Here is a 17651-nt window from a genome sequence, read left to right as displayed (position 1 = left end):
TACGCAAATGATCCCGAAAGTACCCCGACGGGATCCCGGACGGATCCCGAAAACTATCCAGAAATGATGACGGAAGGGTTCCCAAATGATCGCGAAATTATCCCGAAATGATTCCGGAATAGTCCCGAAAATGTCCCAAAATAACCCCGACGGGATCCCGGACGGATCCCGAAAACTATACAGAAATGATCCCGGAAGGGTCCCAAAATGATCCCGAAATAGTCCCGAAAAAGTCCCGAAATTACCCCGGCGGGATCCCGGACCGATCCCGAAAACCATCCAGAAATGATTCCGGAAGGGCCTCCATATGGGGTGAAGCTAATTATAAAACCATGTTAATAAGGCAGTAGGCGCAGGAGCGAATGAAAAGTTACATAGAAACGTACAGGTAAAGTTAATAAAAGCGTGCTAATAAAAACAATTGAAGGAGGGCGGATGGAGGGGGTAAAAGGAGAGGACCACTGATCGTTCCTCCAAAATTGTCTAGATCTCGATCTGTATGTGCCAGATACCAAAAACTATTGATTTAGGAGAAAATTTATATTGAGTTATAACAATTTATAGATTTTACACCAGAGTGGGAGATAAAGGGGGGAAGGTGCGGAGGGTGTCACTGCTTACTTTGTAAGCCCTCGACTTATTTGACCCCTTGAGTCTGTGATATTGGTGAAGGCCAGTATACGTAAAGTTATAATGTGTAAAAATTATTAAAAAGTAATTGCTCGAAGAGGTCGTGGGACCCCCACCCCTCTTTCCATGCTCGAAAAAAATTTCGCTAGTAGACTACTGTCTGTGTCCCAAATTTCATCAAAATCCGTGTAGCCATTCTCGCGTGATTCAGTCGCAAAGACGAAAAAATATAATAATTAAATTATAACTGTTCCTAGGGGGAGGGGACCACGCCCCTTTTCAAAAATATATAGCTAGTAGATCCTTCTAGACTATTGGCTATATGTGTGCAAAATTTCATCCAAACCGGTCCAGCCGTTCTTGCGTGATTGAGTCACAAAGACAAACGTCTGGACAAACATCCAAACATCCAAACATCCAAACATCCAAACATCTTAACATCCAAACTTTCCCATTTATAATATATACTAGCCTTTACCCGCGGCCCCGTCCGCAAGGAGAAAATGAAATATGTGGGCTATTCACGTTAGCCTGCTTATAAAGTTATCTGTTTAAAATTTTTTTTCTGTCTAATGCATTTTATTTTTGTAATTGAGTAAAAAAAAGAACTTTATGAGCTGATAACCTGATAGGATCCCAAAATGATAACGAAATTATCCAGAAAAAGCCACCAAATGACCCCGACGCTATCGCGGACGGATCCCGAAAACCATCCAGAAACGCCCCGGAAGTGTTTGCAAAAGTTCCCGAAGTAGTCCTAAAAAAACCCGAAATGACAACGACACGATTCTAGACTTATCCAGATAACCACACAGAAATGATGCCTGAAGGGTACCAAATTGATCCCGAAATAGTCCCGAAAAAGTTCCGAAATTACCCTGACGGGCTCCCGGACGGATCTCAGAAACCATCCAGAAAATATCCAGGAAGGGTCCCTAAATTATCCCGACTAACTCCAGAAAAAGTTCCGAAATGGCTCCGAGGGGATCCACGATGGATCGCGAAAACCATACAGAAATGATTCCGGAAGGATTCCAAAATGATCCCGAAATAGTCCGGAATTGACCCAGATGGGATCCCGCACAGATCCAGAAATGATCCCGGAAGGGTGCAAAAACTATCCCGGAAAAGTAACAAAAAATCCCGAAATGGCTCCTACGGCATCCCGGACGGATCCAGAAATGATCTCGGAAGGGTCCCCAAATGATCCCAAAATGGTCCCGAAATGACCCTGATGGATCCGGCAAACCATCAAGAAATTATGCCGAAAGGGTCCCAAAATGATCCCGAAATAATACAGAAAAAGTCACGAAACGACCCCTAGAGGATCCCCAAATGATCCCGTATTAGCCCCGAAAAGGTCCCGAAATAACCCCGACGGGATCCCGGACAAATCCCGAAAACCATCCAGAAATGATGCCGGAAGGAATCCCAAATGATTCCGTAAAAGTCCCGCATTGATTCCGACGGGATCCCGAACGGATACCGAAAATCATCCAGAAGTGACGCCGGAAAGGTCCTCAAATGATCACCTAATAGTCCCGAAATGACCCTTAAGGGGTCATGGACGGATCCCATAAACCATCCAGAAATGATCCCGATATATTCCCGAAGAAGTCCCGAAATGACCCTGACGGGATCTCGAACGCACCCCTAAATGACCCTGACGGGATCCCGGACAGATCCCGAAATCCATCCAGAAATGATCTTGGGAGGGACCCCAAATGATCCCGAAAAAGTCCCGCAATGATTCCGAGGGGATCCTGATCGGATACCGATAACCATCCAGAAGTGATGCCGGAAAGGTCTTCAAATGATCACCTAATACCAAAATGACCCTGACGGCATCCCGGACTGATCCCAAAATCGATCCAGAAATGATCTTGGGAAGGTCCCAAAATTATCCCGAAATAGTCTCGGAAAAGTTCAGAAATTACCCTGACGGGTTCCCGGACGAATCCTGAAAGCCATCCTTAAATGATCCCGAAAAAGTCCCGAAATGACCCTGACTGGACCCCGAAAGGATCCCGAAAACTATCCAGAAATGATGCCGGAAATGTCCTCAAATGATCACCTAATAGTTCCGAAAAGACCCTGACGGGAGTCCGAACGGATCCCGACAACTATCTAGAAATGATGCCGAAAGGGCCCGCAAATGATCCCGTATTAGTCGAGAAAAAGTCCCGAAATGAACCCGACGGGATGCCGGACGAATCCCAAAAACCAGCCAGAAATGATGCCGGAAGGGACACCAAATGATCCCGAAAAAGTCCCGCAATAATTCCGACGGGATCCTGAGCGGATACCGAAAACCATCCAGAAGTGATGCCGAAAAGGTCCTCAAATGATCACCTAATAGTCCCAAAATGACCCTGACGGCATCCCGGACAGATCCCGAAATCCATCAAGAAATGATCTTGGGAGGGTCCCAAAATTATCCCGAAATAGTCTGGGAAAAGTCCAGAAATTACCCTGACGGATACCGGACGAATCCTGAAAACCAATCTTAAATGATGCCGAAAAAGTCCCGAAATGACCCTGATGGGACCCGGAAAGGATCCCGAAAACTAACCAGAAATGATGCCGGAAAGGTCCTCAAATGATCTCCCAATAGTTCCGAAAAGACCCTGACGGGATCCCGAACGGATCCCGACAACTATCCAGAAATGATACCGAAAGGGCCCGCAAATGATCCCTTATTAGTCGAGAAAAAGTCCCGAAATGACCCCGACGGGATGCCGGACGAATCCCAAAAACCATCCAGAAATGATTTTGGAAGGGACCCCAATGATCCCGAAAAAGTCCCGCAATTATTCCGACGGGAATCTGAACGTATACCGAAAACCATCCAGAAGTGATGCCGGAACGGTCCTCAAATGCTCACCTAATAGTCCCAAAATGACCCTGAGGGCATCCCGGACAAATCCCGAAATCCATCCAGAAATGATCTTGGGAAGGTCCCAAAATGATCCCGAAATAGTCTCGGAAAAGTCCAGAAATTACCGTGACGGGTTCCCGGACGAATCCTGAAAGCCATCCTTAAATGATCCCGAAAAAGCCCCGAAATGACCCTGACGGGATCCCGAAAGGATTCCAAAAACTATCCAGAAATGATGCCGGAAAGGTCCTCAAATGATCCCCTAATAGTTCCGAAATGACCGTGACGGGATCCCGAACGGATCCCGACAAATATCCAGAAATTATGCCGAAAGGGTCCGCAAATGATCCCGTATTAGTCGAGAAAAAGTCCCGAAATGACCCCGACGGGATCCCGGACGAATCCCAAAAACCATCCAGAAATGATGCCGGTAGGTATCCCAAATGAACCCGAAATAATCCCGAAATGACCTCGTCGGCATACCGGACGGATACCGAAAATTATCCAGAAATGATGCCGGAAAGGTCCACAAATGATCCCCTAATAGTCCCGAAATTACCCTGATGGGATCCCGGACGGATCCCGAAAACCATCCAGAAATGATGGCGGAAGAGCCCCCAAATGATCCCGAAAAAGTCCCCAAATGACCCCGACGATATGCCGGACGGATCCCGAAAACCATCCAGAAATGATGCCGGAAGAGCCCCCAAATGATCCCGAAAAAGTCCCCAAATGACCCCGACGAGATCCCGCACGGATCCCGAAAACCATCCAGAAATGATGCCGGAAGAGCCCCAAATGATCCCGAAAAAGTCCCCAAATGACCCCGACATACTCCAGAAAAGGTTCCGAAATGGCTCCGAGGGAATCAACGACGGATCGCGAAAACCATACAGAAATGATTCCGGAAGGATCCCAAAATGATCCCGAAATAGTCCGGAAATGACCCAGATGGGATCCCGCACAGATCCAGAAATGATCCCGGAAGGGTCCAAAAACTATCCCGGAAAAGTAACAAAAAATCCCGAAATGGCTCCTACGGCATCCCGGACGGATCCAGAAATGATCTCGGAAGGGTCCCCAAATGATCCCAAAATGGTCCCGAAATGACCCTGATGGATCCGGCAAACCATCAAGAAATTATGCCGGAAGGGTCCCCAAATGATCCCGAAATAAAACAGAAAAAGTCACGAAACGACCCCTAGAGGATCCCCAAATGATCCCGTATTAGCCCCAAAAAAGTCCCAAAATGACCCTGACGGGATCCCGAAAGGATTCCGAAAACAATACAGAAATGATGCCGGAAAGGTCCTCAAATGATCCCCTAATAGTCCCGAAATGACCGTGACGGGATCCCGACAACTATCCAGAAATGATGCCGAAAGGGTCCGCAAATGATCCCGTATTTGTCGAAAAAAAGTCCCGAAATGACCTCGTCGGCATCCCGGACGGATCCCGAAAATTATCCAGAAATGATGCCGGAAAGGTTCCCAAATGATCCCCTAATAGTCCCGAAATTACCCTAATGGGATCCCGGACGGATCCCGAAAACCATCCAGAAATGATGCCGAAAGGGTTCCCAAATGATCCCGTATTAGTCGCGAAAAAGTCCCGAAATGACCCCGACGGGATCCCGGACGGATCCCGAAAACCATCCAGAAATGATGCCGAAAGGGTTCCCAAATGATCCCGTATTAGTCGCGAAAAAGTCCCGAAATGACCCCGACGGGATCCCGGACGGATCCCGAAAACCATCCAGAAATGTTGCCGGATGAGCCCCAAAATGATCCCGGAAAAGTCCCCAAATTACCCCGACGAGATCCCGGACGGATCCCGAAAACCATCCAGAAATGATGCCGGAAGAGCCCCCAAATGATCCCGAAAAAGTCCCCAAATGACCCCGACGATATCCCGGACGGATCCCGAAAACCATCCAGAAATTATGCCGGAAGAGCCCTCAAATGATCCCGAAAAAGTCCCCATATGACCCCGACGAGATCCCGCACGGATCCCGAAAACCATCCAGAAATGATGCCGGAAGGGTCCCCAAATGATCGCGAAATAGTCCCGAAATGATTCCGGAATAGTCCCGGAAGTGTTCCAAAATAACCCCGACGGGATCCCGGACGGATCCCGTAAACTATACAGAAATGATCCTGGAAGGGTCCCAAAATGATCCCGAAATAGTCCCGAAAAAGTCCCGAAATTACCCCGGCGTAATCCCGGACCGATCCCGAAAACCATCCAGAAATGATCCCGGAAGGGTCTCGATATGACCCTTACGGGATTACAAATACGGTGAAGCTAATTATAAAACCATGTTAATAAGGCAGCAGACGCATTGGAGCGAATAAAAAGTTACATAGAAACATACAGGTAAAGCTAATAAAAGCGTGCTAATAAAAACAATTGATGGAGGGCGGATGGCGGGAGTAGAGGAGAGGACCACTGATCGTTCCTCCAAAATTGTCTAGATCTCGTTCTGTATGTACCAGATACCAAAAACTATTGATTTAGGAGAAAATTTATATTAAGTTATAACAATTTATAGATTTTACACCAGAGGGGTAGATAAAGGGGGGCGGGCGGAGGGTGTCACTGCTTACTTTGTAAGCCCTCGACTTATTTGACGCCTTGAGTCTGTGATATTGATGAAGGCCAGTATACGTAAAGTTATAATGTGTAAAAATTATTGAAAAATAATTTCTCGAAGGGGTCGTGGGACCTCCGCCCCTCTTTCCATGTTCGAAAAAAATTTCGCTAGTAGACTACTGTCTGTGTCCCAAATTTCATCAAAATCCGTGTAGCCATTCTGGCGTGATTCAGTCGCAAAGACGAAAAAATATAATAATTAAATTATAACTGTTCCTAGGGGGCGGGGACCACGCCCCTTTTGCAAAATATATAGCTAGTAGATCCTTCTAGACTATTGGCTATATGTGTGCAAAATTTCATCCAAATCGGTCCAGCCGTTCTTGCGTTATTGAGTCACAAAGACAAACGTCTGGACAAACATCCAAACATCCAAACATCCAAACATCCAAACATCCAAACATCTTAACATCCAAACTTTCCCATTTATTAATATATATTAGATATTAGATTTGTGGTTTGATCGACTGCCCGGAACTTTTGGGGAAAATTACCTCCAATGTTCCGTGCAGAACGCTTCGTACGCAATATCCCTTTCACGTCAATTTAATCAGAGCTAACTATTTAATTATAACCCTATTTCAAGGGCACTCGCAGAGCTTAACAAGATTTTCTCTACTCTTGACCTAGACTTCGCACACCCGAGATCATGTTTTGGTACTAAAGTAGAATCATATTATACTTAATTTACATATATTTAAATATATTTCTTTGTAAACATTAATTTAGAATTGCTAGTCTTTAAGATTTATGTAATCATAGACTTAATAAAGTGAATTGCATTGAATAAAACCGGCAATAAATCCGAACTTCAGGCACGACTACGAGAGTTTATGGAATCGGAAGGAATCGACGTTGATGAACACACTTTTCATCCTGATGTGAAGGATCGGCGACTAAAATGGAGGAGAAGATAGAGACTCCGAATCCATTGGCAAGTGAAGACACTAACGCGATACTAGCAATGCTGAAGCAAATGTCGTCACAAATATCGACCAATATTTCGGCGGCCACCGTAGTGTGATGGTAACGTGCTCCGCCTACCACACCGTATGCCCTAGGTTCACACCCCCGGCAAAGCAACATCAAAATTTTAGAAATAAGGTTTTCCAATTAGAAGAAAATTTTTCTAAGCTCGAAGAACAAAAGACACCATACATAATATGTAAGCAATGCAACAGAAAGCCCCGGATGTATGTATTTGACGAGCCGTGTTGGGCAGCTGTGCACCTGATAAGGCAAGGAGCTACGGAACCAATTTCGGGTGGACTGGGACCTCAATACATAGAGCCACGACATGACATGACATAGCCGTATACAAATAAGGCGAACTTATTTGTCGGACCCGCAGCCATATCCACACGTAGTCGGTGGCTTCCTTCGCCTGATGAACCTCGTTAACAGGCTACTCCGTCGAACACTATCTATAAAATATTTGATTTATTGCTTTGATTTGTAACTTAATAAATAATTTACCAAACATATTTAATTTTTCACAAGAAATGATTTTTTTGGCGGATAGAACCAATGATGTGAAAGAATAACAAGTAAGGAAGGTTAAGTTCGGGTGTAACCGAACATTACATACTCAGTTGAGAGCTATGGTGACAACATAAGGGAAAATAACCATGTAGGAAAATGAACCGAGGGAAACCCTGGAATGTGTTTGTATGACATGTGTATCAAATGAAAGGCATTAAAGAGTATTTTATGAAGGAGTGGGCCATAGTTCTATAGGTGGACGCCATTTAGGGATATCGCCATAAAGGTGGATCAGGGTTGACTCTAGAATTTGTTTGTACAATATGGATATCAAATGAAAGGTCTTAAAGAGTATTTTATGAGGGAGTGGGCCATAGTTCTATAGGTGGACGCTATTTAGGGATATAGCCATAAAGGTGGATCAGGGTTGACTCTAGAATGCGTTTGTACGATATGGGTATCAAATGAAAGATGTTAATGAGTATATTAAAAGGGATATATCCTTAGTTCCATAGGTGGACCCCGTTTCGAGATACCGCCATAAAGGTGGACCAGGGGTGACCCTAGAATTTTTTTGTACAATATGGGTATCAAAAGAAAGGTGTTAATGAGTATTTTAAATGGGAGTAATCCTTAGTTCCATAGGTGGACGCCGTTTCGAGATATCGCCATAAAGGTGGACCAGGGGCGACCCTAGAATTTGTTTGTACGATATGCGTATCAAATTAAAGGTATTAAGGAGGGTTTTAAAAGGGAGTGGTGGTAGTTGTATAGGTGGTCGCCTTTTCGGGATATCGCCATAAAGGTTGACCAGGGGTGACTCTAGAATGCGTTTGTACGATTTGGGTATCAAATGAAAGGTGGTAATGAGTATTTTAAAACGGAGTAATCCTTAGTTCCATAGGTGGACGCCGTTTCGAGATATCGCCATAAAGGTGGACCAGAGGTGACCCTAGAATTTGTTTGTACAATATGGGTATCAAAAGAAAGGTGTTAATGATTATTTTAAAAGGGAGTAATCCTTAGTTCCACAGGTAGACGCCGTTTCGAGATATCGCCACAAAGGTGGACCAGGTGTGACCCTAGAATTTGTTTGTACAATATTGGTATCAAAAGAAAGGTGTTAATGAGTATTTTAAAAGGGAGTGATGCTTAGTTCCATAGGTGGACGCCGTTTCGAGATATCGCCATAAAGGTGGACCAGGTGTGACCCTAGAATGCGTTTGTACAATATGGGTATCAAACGAAAGATGTTAATGAGTATTTTAAAAGGGAGTAATCCTTAGTTCTATAGGTGGACGCCTTTTCGAGATATCGCCATAAAGGTGGACCAGGGGTGACCCTAGAATTTGTTTGTATAATATGGGTATCAAAAGAAAGGTGTTAATGAGTATTTTAAAAGGGAGTGATGCTTAGTTCCAGAGGTGGACACCGTTTCGAGATATCGCCACAAAGGTGGACCAGGTGTGACCCTAGAATTTGTTTGTACAATATTGGTATCAAAAGAAAGGTGTTAATGAGTATTTTAAAAGGGAGTGATGCTTAGTTCCATAGGTGGACGCCGTTTCGAGATATCGCCATAAAGGTGGACCAGGTGTGACCCTAGAATGCGTTTGTACAATATGGGTATCAAACGAAAGATGTTAATGAGTATTTTAAAAGGGAGTAATCCTTAGTTCTATAGGTGGACGCCTTTTCGAGATATCGCCATAAAGGTGTACCAGGTGTGACCCTAGAATTTGTTTGTACGATATGGGTATCAAATTAAAGGTATTAATGAGGGTTTTAAAAGGGAGTGGTGGTAGTTGTATAGGTGGTCGCCTTTTCGGGATATCGCCATAAAGGTTGACCAGGGGTGACTCTAGAATGCGTTTGTACGATTTGGGTATCAAATGAAAGGTGCTAATGAGTATTTTAAAACGGAGTAATCCTTAGTTCCATAGGTGGACGCCGTTTCGAGATATCGCCATAAAGGTGGACCAGAGGTGACCCTAGAATTTGTTTGTACAATATGGGTATCAAAAGAAAGGTGTTAATGATTATTGTAAAAGGGAGTAATCCTTAGTTCCACAGGTAGACGCCGTTTCGAGATATCGCCACAAAGGTGGACCAGGTGTGACCCTAGAATTTGTTTGTACAATATTGGTATCAAAAGAAAGGTGTTAATGAGTATTTTAAAAGGGAGTGATGCTTAGTTCCATAGGTGGACGCCGTTTCGAGATATCGCCATAAAGGTGGACCAGGTGTGACCCTAGAATGCGTTTGTACAATATGGGTATCAAACGAAAGATGTTAATGAGTATTTTAAAAGAGAGTAATCCTTAGTTCTATAGGTGGACGCCGTTTCGAGATATCACCATAAAGGTGGACCAGGGGTGACCCTAGAATTTGTTTGTACAATATGGGTATCAAATTAAAGGTATTAATGAGTATTTTAAAAGGGAGTAATCCTTAGTTCCATAGGTGGACGCCGTTTCGAGATATCGCCACAAAGGTGGACCAGGGGATACCCTAGAGTTTGTTTGTACAATATGGGCATCAAACGAATGGTGTTAATGAGTATTTTAAAAGGGAGTGGGCCTTAGTTCTATAGGTGGACGCCGTTTCGAAATATCGCCATAAAGGTGGACCAGGGTTGACTCTAGAATGTCTTTGCACGATATGGGTATCAAATTAAAGGTATTAATGAGGGTTTTAAAAGGGAGTGGTGGTTGTTGTATAGGTGGTCGCGTTTTCGAGATATCGCTATAAAGGTGGACCAGGGGTGACTCTAGAATGCGTTTGTACGATATGGGTATCAAATGAAAGGTGTTAATGAGTATTTTAAAAGGGAGTAATCCTTAGTTCCATAGGTGGACGCCGTTTCGAGATACCGCCATAAAGGTAGACCAGGGGTGACCCTAGAATTTGTTTGTACAATATAGGTATTAAAAGAAAGGTGTTAATGAGTATTTAAAAGGGAGTAATCCTTAGTTCCATAGGTGGACGCCGTTTCGAGATATCGCCATAAAGGTAGACCAGGGGTGACCCTAGAATTTGTTTGTACAATATGGGTATCAAAAGAAAGGTGTTAATGAGTATTTTAAAAGGGATTGGGCCTCAGTTCTATAGGTGGACGCCGTTTCGAAATACCGCCATAAAGGTGGACCAGGGGTGACTCTAGAATGTGTTTGTACGATATGGGTATCAAATTAAAGGTATTAATGAGAGTTTTAAAAGGGAGTGGTGGTAGTTGTATATGTGAAGGCTTTTTCCAGATCGCGACCAAAATGTGGACCAGGGTGACCCAGAACATCATCTGTTGGATACCGCTAATTTATTTATATATGTAATACCTGCCAAGATTTTAAGGGTTTTTTATTTCGCCCTGCGGAACTTTTTCATTTTCTTCTACTTAATATGGTAGGTGTCACAACCATTTTATAAAGTTTTTTCTAAAGTTATATTTCGTGTCAATAAACCAATCCAATTACCTCACCATGTTTCATCCCTTTTTTCGTATTTGGTATAGAATTATGGCATTTTTTTCATTTTTCGTAATTTTCGATATCGAAAAAGTGGGCGTGGTCATTGTCGGATTTCGTTCATTTTTCATACCAAAATAAAGTGAGTTCAAGTAAGTACCTGAACTAAGTTCATTAAAGATATGTCGATTTTTGCTGAAGTTATCGTGTTAACGGCCATGCGGAAGGACAGACGAACGACAGTGTATAAAAACTGGGCGTGGCATCAACCGATTTCGCCCGTTTTCACAGAAAACAGTTATCATCATAAAATCTATGCCCATACCAAATTTCAAAAGGATTGGTTAATTTTTGTTCGACTTATGGCGTTAAAAGTATCCTAGACAAATTAAATGAAAAAGGGCGGAGCCACGCCCATTTTGAAATTTTCTTTTATTTTTGTATTTTGTTGCACCATGTCATTACTGGAGTTGAATGTTGACATAATTTACTTTATACTGTAAAGATATTAAATTTTTTGTTAAAATTTTACTTAAAAAAAAATTTTTTTTTAAATGTAGGCGTGGTCCTTCTCCGATTTTGCTAATTTTTATTAGACGTACATATAGTAATAGGAGTAACGTCCCTGCCAAATTTCATCATGATATCTTCAACGACTGACAAATTACAGCTTGCAAAATTTTTAAATTACCTTCTTTTAAAAGTGGGCGGTGCCACGCCCATTGTCCAAAATTTTATTATTTTCCACTCTGCGTCATAAATTCAACTCATCTACCAAGTTTCGTCGCTTTATCTGTCATTGGTAATGAATTATCGCACTTTTTCGGTTTTACGAAATTTTCGATATCGAAAAAGTGGGCGTGGTTATAGTCCGATATTGTTCATTTTAAATAGCGATCTGAGGTGAGTGCTCAGGAACCTACATACCAAATTTCATCAAGATACCTCAAAATTTACTCAAGTTATCGTGTTAATGGCCATGCGGAAGGACAGACGGACGACTGTGTATAAAAACTGGGCGTGGCATCAACCGATTTCGCCCGTTTTCACAGAAAACAGTGAACATCATAAAATCTATGCCCCTACCAAATTTCAAAAGGATTGGTTAATTTTTGTTCGACTTATGGCGTTAAAAGTATCCTAGACAAATTAAATGAAAAAGGGCGGAGCCACGCCCATTTTGAAATTTTCTTTTATTTTTGTATTTTGTTGTACCATGTCATTACTGGAGTTGAATGTTGACATAATTTACTTATATACTGTAAAGATATTAAATTTTTTGTTAAAATTTTACTTTAAAAAAAATTTTTTTTTTAAAGTGGGCGTGTTCTTTCTCCGATTTTGCTAATTTTTATTAGGCGTACATATAGTAATAGGAGTAACGTCCCTGCCAAATTTCATCATGATATCTTCAATGACTGACAAATTACAGCTTGCAAAAATTTTAAATTACCTTCTTTTAAAAGTGGGCGGTGCCACGCCCATTGTCCAAAATTTTACTAATTTTCTATTCTGCGTCATAAATTCAACTCATCTACCAAGTTTCGTCGCTTTATCTGTCTTTGGTAATGAATTATCGCACTTTTTCGGTTTTACGAAATTTTCGATATCGAAAAAGTGGGCGTGGTTATCGTCCGATATCGTTGATTTTAAATAGCAATCTGAGATAAGTGCTCAGGAACCTACGTACCAAATTTCATCAAGTTACCTCAAAATTTACTCAAGTTATCGTGTTAACGGACGGACGGACGGACGGACGGACGGACGGACATGGCTCAATCAAATTTTTTTTCGATCCTGATTATTTTGATATATGGAAGTCTATATCTATCTCGATTCCTTTATATATGTACAACCAACCGTTATCCAATCAAACTTAATATACTCTGTGAGCTCTGCTCAACTGAGTATAAAAATATAAGATAGTTTAATATAAGCTAGCTGATAGTTCTTTTCAAGGCTGCTTGCATTAGATTGCAGCTATAATTACTTAATTGGCACTTAACCATTTAAATAGTCCAACAAGGTACGCCAATCGGTTCTGCTTTAAGTTAACTGGCGACAATTGGTCACACCAAAGGATTTTAAATCGTGTTTAATCTGGTCCTTTCAGCGGAGTTTGGGCAGCCCTCTTCCTCTGCTTCCATAAGCGCGTTCCGGTAAAAACACTTTCTTAGCCGGATCATCATCTTCCATTCTCATAACATGTCTAATATATATGTCTCAGTAATACCGACAAGTGCCAGGACTTATGTTATGCTATCTCGAGATCTGGCAGCTCTGCCACCCCTTATATCTGGAGCCTTGACTTGACGACCGCAGGACACGAACACAGAACGTGCTCAACCATTTCTTCCCGCAGTTCACACTTCCTACATCTGCTGTTACTGACGAGTTCTAACTTATAAACAAGTAACGACAGATGGCAGTGTCCAGTTAGTAAGCCCATCGTGAACGTATTCTCTCTTCAGAGATATGAGCCCGTTTGTGGATCTAATATCGTATGATGATCTGATCTTCGAAATTTTGTAGCCCCGCGCTTTTGTCGACGCCTTTCCTGCTTGATGGATCATATGTAAATCCTGTCTTCTTTTAATTCCTCCCAAACGGATTGGCATTCCAGGACACTTTTTGATGAAGTACTGTGTGAGATTATTGCCTTCATCGCTGCCTGGCTATCAATATATATATTGAAGCAACTGCAGCTTAAGCAAGCTTCTCACAGAAATTCTGCTGCTTTCTTCTTTGGCCTGAAAGACGCTGCAGTAATCTGGCAGCCTGTAGGATCTATTTATTTCTGGATCGACACAGTACACAGACCCGACCACTTCCGTTAATTTAGGACCATCAGTATACACGTGTATAGTATGTTCTCCCTTTTCTGCACCCTTGCGCCAATCCTCCGTGTCAGCCCCCAAGATATCTTCCGACGCTCAGACAGGGACCATGTATTATTTTTGTCCGATATTAGGCAGCGCTATACTGCTATGGCCATACGGCCTGCCCTCAGAGGCCTATTTATTGCGTAATGACAGTATTGTTCAGCATATCGAAGTGGTGTATTGGTAGCGTGATCCGCCTTTCACGCCGAACGTCTTGGGTTCAAGCAACATCCAATTTTATACCTTTCATGACAATGAAATGGTATATTAAGTTTGTCACGAATCCCAAATTCGAAGTCCTTAAAGGAGAAGAGATCGACCCACCAATATGTATACCGAAATAATCACGATGACGAGCTGAGTTGAATTAGCTATATCCGTCCGTCCAAACACGTTATTGCTAAGCTTTATTCATGAAAGAAATGAGGTTTTCGGCATAGCCGAAGACAGTCCCATCTTTAATTGCCTTTTATCATTAATATTATTACTCGTATTATTTTAAGAATAGTTTTTTTCAGCTCTTCTATGAATTGTATTCACATTACTTTGGTTTTTATATATGTAGAACAACATCACAAAGTGCTGTTTTTCAACCAAAATTGTGTGTGTGTAATTGCTACATTTACTATATTAAAACACTTTTTGAATCACGTTTGCCTTTAATTTTTTACCTTGTTTTAAATAAATAATTTTATTAATTTTTCTCCAAAAACACTCATTAAATTTCACGAATGTACCAAAACATTTGCATTACATTCACTATTGCTTATAGCGTTTTCCTTTTCTGAAATAAATTGTTGCCTAAGTAAATGGTAAAGACTTAATAGAGTTACTCCTTCCCCAGAACAACAACATTTCAACATTTATATGTACTGCATGGAAAGAACATAAATGGCTACCCCGAGTATCAGCAGATTCTCACAAGCGCGTTGTCATTATTAATAAAAATTCATTAGCAATTATTGCCTTCGTTTCATTGTGAGTCTAAGAAAATAAATTGCATGATCAGCTGGTTTGACAGGGTTACACTGCCACACCGCCATTTTATGCATGGTAAAGTATAACGCTTTTGCGTTGCGAGCAGGTAGCAATTTTGACAAATGAACGATGTACCCCGTAAAGGCGTTGCCTGTTTTTTAGAATAGAACAAAATATATTTACAACCCTTGCGCAGCATACAAAAAGCGTAACACTTTTGCCAGAAAAGAAAACGCCATAAGTCAAATAGTTTTATAATTTTTTTAATTAAAAAAAAAATACCTCCTAGGAGATTTAGGTCGAGCGTCGTGATTGATTTTTTCCTAAAAATTGGCGAGACCTATGATCTGTACCGACTCCGAACAGCATCTGCAAAGGCAGATGATATTTTGCTGAGTGGAAGCTTTTCATGGCAGAAATACACTGGAAGTGTTTGTCAAACGACTCCCGAGGAGCGAACCCTCTTAGAATACACTTTTTCTAAATTAATTGATATTGCTTTTAAAGGGATCCCTTTTACCTGAAACCAGGGCTATCGATGTGGTAGACAAACGCGCTACTACCACATCACGACAGCCGCCATTAAGAAAATGTATACCATTCCGATTTACACCATAAGTTGAAAACCCGATAGAAGAGTGATTTCAAAACGGAAAACCCAAAGATATCGATCGCCTGAAACCGATTTGTCTGCAATCCAAAACTGTCAAGGCATGACGAAAAATCGTTTCAATATATGTATACTAATTCCTTTTCGTATCTGTTGCAGAACTCAAAGCGTTGAACTATTTTATTTTTTTTATTAAATGATTTATAGATATTTTGTATAGTGCTTATCCTGAGGGATTATCCCTCTTAGCTTAGCTTAATTCAGTTCGGCACCTTATACCCCCTAGTAAACAAGACCACGACCATTCTTTTCGCGCCACTGTGTGCTAGTACAAAACTAACCTGAAAACGCAACTCTCCGCTCGGGGACTCCGCATATGGTATACTGCGATACGAATAAAATGATTGGTTTGTCCATAGGGTCTTATCAACGACACCGACTACTGAACCTAAGTCGGGTAAAAAGACTTCTGGAGTATCCGTCGCGAAGGATTTCGATGTCGCCAAAGCGGTTAAAATTACAAAAGTACACCACAGCTTCATTGTTTATATGTATGCTTCGCGAGTAAATTGTAGACTAAAACTTTGTTAAATAAATGTTGCAGTTTTATAGACAAAAATACTACTATTGATATCGGTATATTTTAACCGACATGCATTTGAAATCAACACGTTATCAAACAACAGTTTTGATAGTATCGCAAAAATTTATTTTTATACTCAGCTGAGCAGAGTTCACTGAGTATATTTATTTGGTTCGCATAACGGTACCCCGTAACGGCATAAACTAATCGAGATAGATATAGACTTCTATATATCAACTTGATCTTGGCGAAAAATGAAATCCATTTAGCCATGTCCGCCCGTCCATCTGTCCGTCAACACCATAGCTTGAGTAAATTTTGAGGTATCTTAATGAAATTTCGTATATAAGTTTCTGGGCACTCATCTCAAATCGTTATTTAAAATGGACGAAATCGGAATATAACCACGCCCACTTCTTCGATATCGAAAATTTCGAAAAACCGAAAATTTTGGACAATGGGCTGTTAATGAATCTTTCCTATCCTATCTCACAATTCGGTTGAAGAACGCCCTATTTCAGAAGTTGTTTCAAAACGCCACAACAGATGTCAAAATGTATTGAAATTAAGCTCAGATATGCCTTTTTGAAATAAATTCTGAAATAGGGCGTTATTAAATGTTTTCTGAGATAGGGCGTTTTTTAAGCGGCAGCTTAGATATGGTGATATTCCACTCAGCAGTCGACATGTACATATAAAAACAAGTAAAGAAGGCTAAGTTCGCGTGTAACCGAACATTACATGGTTAGGTTGGGCGGTAGCTTCCTTGATAGAGGAAGCTCACTTGGACAACATGACGGTCCGTTGTGATACCACATATAATAAACTAAACTAACGGTGACGTAGATATAACTACTTAGAGAATCGTTGGGTAGCAATGATAAAGTTCCGAATGATCCCGATCTCAACCTTGGATAGCTCCTCGGGAGATCCAAGTGAGTCACGACCGAAATACTTTCGCCTAGTTCTGGCAAAAGCTGGGCAGTCAAGCATAAAGTGATTTGGTGATTCCACCTCATCATCCTCCATACAGCTGCAGCAGGATGGAGTTTCCAATATATTGAGACGTACCGCATGGATACCCATGGGACAGTGCCCTGTCAAAACTCCAATGACCATTGATAGGTGAGCCTTAGTGAACCCAATTATTTCAGCAGACCTCCTGCCATTCACTTTCGGCCAGAAAGGTCTTGATATCCTACAAGACGTAGTGTCCGTCCAACGTTTGCTGAGCTGACTCGAGGCCCAGCTATGGAAGAGCAATCCACAGGTGGCTAGCGGAATCCCGAAATCCCTACAGCCATCTTCATCCGGTTCAGTTGTACCGATTCGGGCTAAGAGATCCGCTTGACAGTTACCCGGAATATCACTATGGCCCGGGACCCAGATAATCTTAATTGTAAAATAATTCGATGCAATCGCAAGTGAGGTCAGGCACTCCCAGACCACCCTCGATCGCACTGTAGTTGAGCTCAAGGCCTTTATAGCCGCT

The 17651-nt window shown here is 41.9% G+C and overlaps 2 protein-coding genes across 2 annotated transcripts in view; one reads left to right on the top strand and one right to left on the bottom strand.

The window, feature by feature from the left end:
* The window catches only part of LOC137239882 (cocaine esterase-like), a 60021-nt gene extending 43871 nt beyond the window's left edge, over positions 1 to 16150 (bottom strand). Inside the window, exon 1 of the mRNA XM_067765654.1 lies at positions 15918 to 16150. Coding sequence (XP_067621755.1) covers positions 15918 to 16118 — 201 coding nt within the window. The 5' untranslated portion in view covers positions 16119 to 16150. The remainder of the gene's footprint in view (positions 1 to 15917) is intronic.
* Positions 1 to 17651, top strand: part of LOC137239884 (uncharacterized) — a 235849-nt gene that overhangs the window by 128228 nt on the left and 89970 nt on the right. The window lies entirely within an intron of this gene.

The sequence above is a fragment of the Eurosta solidaginis genome, chromosome 2 (genome assembly GCF_040869045.1).
Source record: "Eurosta solidaginis isolate ZX-2024a chromosome 2, ASM4086904v1, whole genome shotgun sequence".
Classification (NCBI taxonomy): domain Eukaryota; kingdom Metazoa; phylum Arthropoda; class Insecta; order Diptera; family Tephritidae; genus Eurosta; species Eurosta solidaginis.
This window is presented reverse-complemented; position numbering and strand designations above follow the sequence as displayed.